At 38.8% G+C, this 6,493-nt stretch overlaps 1 protein-coding gene across 1 annotated transcript; it reads left to right on the top strand.

Annotated features, from left to right (window-relative positions):
• Positions 1 to 1,019: 1,019 nt before the first annotated feature.
• On the top strand, positions 1,020 to 2,739 carry LOC113136960 (uncharacterized). The gene is made up of 5 exons (XM_026318161.1): positions 1,020 to 1,080; positions 1,300 to 1,635; positions 1,777 to 2,061; positions 2,221 to 2,365; positions 2,625 to 2,739. The coding sequence occupies exons 1-4, from the start codon at positions 1,020 to 1,022 to the stop codon at positions 2,343 to 2,345; spliced, it is 807 nt and encodes a 268-aa protein (XP_026173946.1). The 3' UTR covers positions 2,346 to 2,365; positions 2,625 to 2,739.
• The last annotated feature ends 3,754 nt before the right edge of the window (positions 2,740 to 6,493 follow it).

The following is a 6,493-nucleotide window of genomic DNA, read 5'->3' as shown; positions in this document are numbered from 1 at the left end:
GGAGTTGGGCTGATCTCAGATAAGAGACAAGCCAGTGGACCAATCACATGATCTCATCCTGCCCTGTGGGCTGGTTCAAAGACAGAAACAGGACATGCACTTTGCACAGACCCTGTGGCCCACCAGGAAACGCCCAGTATGTAGTGATGTTCAGTCAATGCCTGATTCAGTCGGACGCTCGTCGATGTGTTAACCACTTGTGTTTCTGATGTTTCTTGGCTCATTGTTTGTGGGTAACACCTGCAGAGCTGTGCTGCTGTTGCAGCCACATTCTCACCACAACACGTCCCCCTCAGTTCTCAGAAACAATGACGTCAACCAGGATCCAACAGGTCTCAGAGCAGTAAAATATCATCTCCTCTGTGTTCTTTCCCAGCTGCTCCAGTATCACCATGTTGCACCATGGACATCAAGAGTCAGATTCTGGTGGACGAGGAGTTTGACTCTTCACCTGTCTGTTCATGTGCTGTCAAACATCACCATGAGTCCTGTCTGGTTTCTGATCAACTCTGTCTGAACAAAGGAAGAAGCTTCGACACAAACATGTTTATTTATGAACAGTTTTCACACCTTTATTGTCCTCCACCCATTTTCTTCTTCTTGTCCTGTGGTCTAAGTTGCCACATGTCACAAATAGACTGTGAGAACAGACACAGTTTGCACTTGTTGTTTCCTTGGTACAATGATGTGCAGTGGTCGTGGTGACTCTAATAGATTTGAATCAAATAGTGTTTTTAAAGTCGGACTTTGAGCTGCAGCAGGTGGTTTGTCTCATTCTAGAGAATTCCTGCAGTTTAGTTCAATGTTTTTCACTTTGTTGACACATTTCCAAAGATTCAAACCTGATATGTGAGCAAATCAAGAAAACACAGGCTGCAGTCAGTCTGAGGAAGTGACGTCTCACTGGTCACAGGAAGAATAGGCTGTTTCCATCTTTAGGCAGAAACCACTTCGCAGACTTTGTCAGTTGAGAGCGCGACAACAAGAGATGAACAAAGTAGAAGAGACTGAGCAGCACCATGGCTGAATTCACATGGATCCAAATGTCTTTATTTCTGATCCTGATGCTTCAGTTTCCAGGTAAGGACACATATAACACATGTTCAATAAAGAAACATTCCAAAACTGCTTTAATACGACTGATGCTGCTTTGGTAACAGCTACGTTTGGTCTGAGATGAATGAACTCTGGGAACCACAGAGGAGAAATTTCTACATTTCTATTGTATCTCAAATGACCCTCATATATAATCATGTTATTATTTCTGTTTAGTTTTGATATTTGTCACTTTTTCAACAGCAACAACTGGACAAAATCTTTTATTCTTCACTGTCAGAGATGGAGATGACGTCACTTTATCTTGTAAAAATCTGATTAATGATCAGGATAAATGTGATGGTACGACCTGGATCTTCAGTAATTCAACAAACACAGCAGCTGTAGAGCTGGTTAAACATGGACAGATTCACAGTGAAGCCAAATCTAAACCAGACAGACTGAGTGTTACAGAGAACTGTTCTCTGGTTCTAAAGAAGGTCACAGTTGAGGATGTTGGTCGTTACACCTGCAGACAGTTTGACACATCAGGACAACAACAAGGTCCAGACTCTGAGGTTGATCTGTCTGTTGTTACCAGTGAGTATTTCCATCATAATGTTTTCAGCTCAAACTGTCTTGTTAGAACAAAATACTGAAACATCACAATAATTATGATCCAGTGATGAAGTTCATTTTCCTCTTGTTGTCTTTCTCTCACAATATCTCCATCTTCACCAGTGACTGAACAGAAGCTCCATGTTAAAGTGACGTTCAGCTGCCAAGTGTTTAGATATGATCATTGTCATCAGTCAGTGAAGTGGCTGTTTCAGGATAAAGATGTGGATCAAAATAACAAAGACTTCCAGACATCACAGACTGTCTGCTACGCCAATGTGACTTTTCTGGATTCTCACTTTATTTACTCATCAAGGTTTAAATTATTCAAGTGTGAAGTGACAAATACTGTCAGTGGAAAAGTGCAGAAGTTCAGCTTCAGACGTCAGAGCTCAGGTGAGGAAACAGGTGAGAATATGATGAGCTGTTTAAGACTAAAACCACCTAAAAGTTTGATTGATTTGATGGATTTGAAGTTTGAAGATGATTTTTCACCTTCAGTTACATCAGATGGAAACATGAGGAGTTTTCTACCTGAACAGTTTCTTGTGTTGTTGATTCTTTCAGGTCAGGACACAACAACAACAACAACAACTAAACCAACAACAATGAAACAAACAACATCATCAACAGGTAAAAGCATCACAACAGTCAGTAATTCTGATTTTACAAACCTAGTCACAGCTAATTAACTTATGAAGACAAATCATTGTTCATCTGATGGATCTGAAGTTTCACTACTACAACATTGTTTGATGAGTTTTTGGCCGATGATAAACATGAAGGATTTTCTCACTGTGCAGTTTGTCTTTGGTTTGTTCAGGTGAAGATGGAACAACAACAACAATCAGAGCTAAACTGACAACAACAATGAAAATCAACACAACAGCAGGAACAAACAACAACAATCCAGAACAACAACCAGGTAGTGACTGAATCTGTTTCCCTGACTCTCGACTGTGGCTGCAGATTTTCTCTTATTCAGTCTCATGCAGGAAAACCAGTTCTGACAGCCCTTTGATATTCTGGTTAAATATTAGAGATATAGAGACAGTATATGAACACGTTAACAAACATCATCACATCACCACTGACTACATTATTATTACTGATGCTGCTTTGGTAATAGCTTTGCTTCATATGAGATTATCCATAAAACCAGAGACAAGAAATTTCTTCTCATATATGATCATATTCTTATTTCGATTTTGTAGTTATATTTGTCACTTTTTCAACAACTGGATAAAATTGTTGGACAGAAAATGTCAATTTATCTTGTGAAAATCTGATGAATTTACTTTCATACATTTGCATATTTTAATAAAAAAGGTTCAGATGTGTTTTTAATATTTTCAGGTTTTCCACATTTGTTGAGAAACATCGTTGTGTGTGTGGGTCTATCAGCTCTCATAATGTGTGTTGTTACAGTCAACATGTGGACCAGAACTAAAGGTGAGAACATTCACACATGAAACTTTTAGAAACAACAAGTTTTGATAAACCTGCGTTTTTCCTGTTGAAGCTGAAGTCGACTCTTTTGTCTCTTTGTCTTTTCAGGAAACAAAACACAGAAGGAACAAAACACTGTGAGTTTAGACACTGAATAATCACATGTTGGTCCAATTAGAACGTTCCACTGTTTGTGATATTAGTTCTTCACTGTTAACTGTGGATATAGAAAAGATACAAGAAGATAATACACTGTGCTGACTGTGGTTATTAAGTTATGGCAACAAAAGATTCACTGTGGGAGAAAAACACACAATGAATATATATATACTGTACACAGACACACACACACACACACAACAGCACAAACTACAACCTCAGTTTGAACTGAGACTGTGTGTTGTGTTGTTTCTCACAGGTACGTGATGATGAAGATGATGAAGGTACAGTGACGTATGACAAAGTTGGAGAACCTTCTGTTTCTGTGAGACTCCACTGATCCACAGCTTCAACATCAGCTCAGCACAGAAATGAGTCGACTGCTGTTAAATGGCATCTCATCATATTTGACCTGAGTAGAAAACAACAGAACCATGAGAAGGTTTGAAGATTTTCAGTGACTGAGTGTTTTTATTTTTCAGTATGACCAATGTATTTTATGAGAAAAGATTCTAACTGGATGATTCAGCTGAAGGATCAGAGGCCAGGACGTCTCATGTCCTGTGTATACCCGCCTGTAGCTCCTGTGTTGTTTGTAAGACGAGTCTCAGCTGTTCCCTCAGTGTTGTCTCCTGCCATTCCCTCCTCTGGAACTACTGTTTGTATGTTCTTCAGTCCAGTCACCTGGACCAACCACCTTCCAAGTCCTGTTTTAGTTGTGCTCCTGGTGTGTTTGGTTTGTGGTTCTGTCCTTGGGTCCAAAAGAAAAGTTCTAGTCTGTGAGACACATCATCTGGATCTTAACAAACTTATGATAAATATTTTTGCTTCATCTAATTTCCTTATATTGTCGTCCAGTTAAAAATGTAGCTGAGTTTCAGATTTTCTGTTTTTCTTTTTGAAGCTGCAGCAGCTTCATGTCACTTGTGTCACTCAGTGAACAGCAGGGTTGGAAAGTAACAAATTACATTTACTCACGTTACTGTAATTGAGTAGGTTTTGTGTGTATTTGTACTTATTAAAGTAGTTTTAAAAATCTGTAATTTTATTTAAGTATGTATATTTTTAAATACTTTACATCGGAATATTTCAAATCACATCTGTTACTGAGTCAAAAAGAAATAATAAAATATACAGAACCAGAAACCACTGTAGTGTTTCCAGAGCGTATTTAACAGTGGAGCTAAATTCACACAGAGATGGAATCGATCAGCGATTTGACTGTTGTCTTACTATTGAATAGGCGTCATCAGCACACATCAGTTCTATTGATATGGGGCAGTAGGAGCCTACTACACCTACTGGAGACAATGCAAGTCAATGGCCATTAGCATTAGCAACATGAGCTAGCATTAGCATTTTCCAAGTCACATTGCTAATGCTAATGCTAATGCTGTACATTTTTGTTCGTTTTATTGCCTAAAACTAACCAACATGTTTTAATGCCTAAATATAACTGATTAGTTTAAACTTAAGGCCGTAACTTATGTAAAGACGACAATGAAGATCTGTAGGATAAAAACGACCTTCTGAACTTACCAGTAGGTTCCAGTAGGTGAGTAGGGACCTACTGACCTATATAAATAGGACTGATGTACGCTGATAACGCCTATTCAATAGTAAGACAAGAGTGAAACCAAGTTGAAGAGGAGAGTGAGCCTAATGCAGATGAGAAGATTGACAAGCTCACCTGATGGTATTTAACCTTTTTTAGTTATTTGTCAGGTAGAACAGTCTGATACCTGATGAGCTTAAAGAATTTGGTTTTATTTCAGTCACTGTTTATTTGCACAACTGCAATATTAGTCTTGGTGAAAAGAAGATGTTTGTTGGACAAAAATACATGACATGCATTCACAATATATTTTAAATGTCATGTTATTTTTATGGCACTTTAATTTCAAATGTTTGTTAAACAGCAGTAAAATAAATAAAATGTACTTTCCTAAATGTCACGTGTCAACATGCCTTATTTTATCTGCACTGCAAAGTAACTAAGTAACTTTTACTTGAGTAAATTTTAAAAGGGATACTTTTACTTTTATCTGAGTAGAGTTTTACAATGATCATTTTACTTGTACTAAAGTAAAATTTCATCAAAGTAACAGTACTTTTACTTGAGTAGAATATCTCTGTACTCTTTCCACCTGTGGTGAACAGAGGAACTGATTCTGACTTTCATTTAAACACTGTGTGTATGTTCAGAATCTGAGCCAACTTCCACCCTGATGCTTTTATTTTGAAGCCACTTCCTGTTCTCTGCTCTGTCCTCTAACCCCAGCAGCTTGACTTTGGTCATTATCCCTGTAACTGCCTTCACATGCTCCTTGTTATTTCCTGTTCACACACTATAGAAACTTTGCTCTCAGTGTCAGTTTGTGTCTCACTATAACCCTGAGCTTCTTCACCACCTGAACAGCCTTTTGTTTGCTGGATCCCCTTCCCTGTGAGCCCCCTGATGGTAATTCTTTTGACTGGACTGCCTTAGCTCCATTAGCCTGTCTGCCTGCACCTGGACCCAGTCTGGTTCAGTTCTGTTTCTCCTGCATGTTCCTGGTCAGTAACTCAGCTCACCTGTTTAACCCTGTGCACTGAAACCAGTCTGACTAAGATCCAGTCTCCTGCTTTAGTGGCCTCACCTGCCCAGACCTCTGTCCTGCCTCCACTCTGTTCACTGTTCGTATGTGTGTGTGTTGGTCTACAGTCTGTTTCTGTCTCATAACCAAATGAGTCCAACTCATGTCATGAGGTCATTGTGTATTTTGTTGAAAGGTTTTATGATCCTGATCAGGATGGACTGTTGTAAAACTCTGTTTCCAGCAGGGGGTGCTGTAGGTTAACTAGTGGCTCAGTGTTTAAACTCTGGGGTCGACGCACGCACTGGCGCGTTTTGACGCATCTTTTTCTGATAAGGCTGAAACAAACTTAAATTACTCCGTCAATTCTGATCGTACAGATAAAAGAAGTATATCATTCAAATCTGTAAAGGGTCTAGTTTTAGTGGTATACGGTCATAATAACAACAAAACGTTGTGCTTTTTTTAAATAAAGAAAGCCGACAGGGTGCGCTCTCGGACTTTTCTGTCTCTGCCATTTCTCTTCACAGACGCGTAAATAAAACAACCGGAATCTCAGCGAATACTTGGCTCATAAAAATAAGAATTATATGGCTAGAAAGCTTGAAATGTTTTCTTTTGAGTGAAACAATTTAAGTCGAAAACAAATCATCACT

The sequence above is a fragment of the Mastacembelus armatus genome, chromosome 24 (genome assembly GCF_900324485.2).
Source record: "Mastacembelus armatus chromosome 24, fMasArm1.2, whole genome shotgun sequence".
In the NCBI taxonomy this organism is placed as follows: Eukaryota; Metazoa; Chordata; class Actinopteri; order Synbranchiformes; family Mastacembelidae; genus Mastacembelus; species Mastacembelus armatus.
This window is presented reverse-complemented; position numbering and strand designations above follow the sequence as displayed.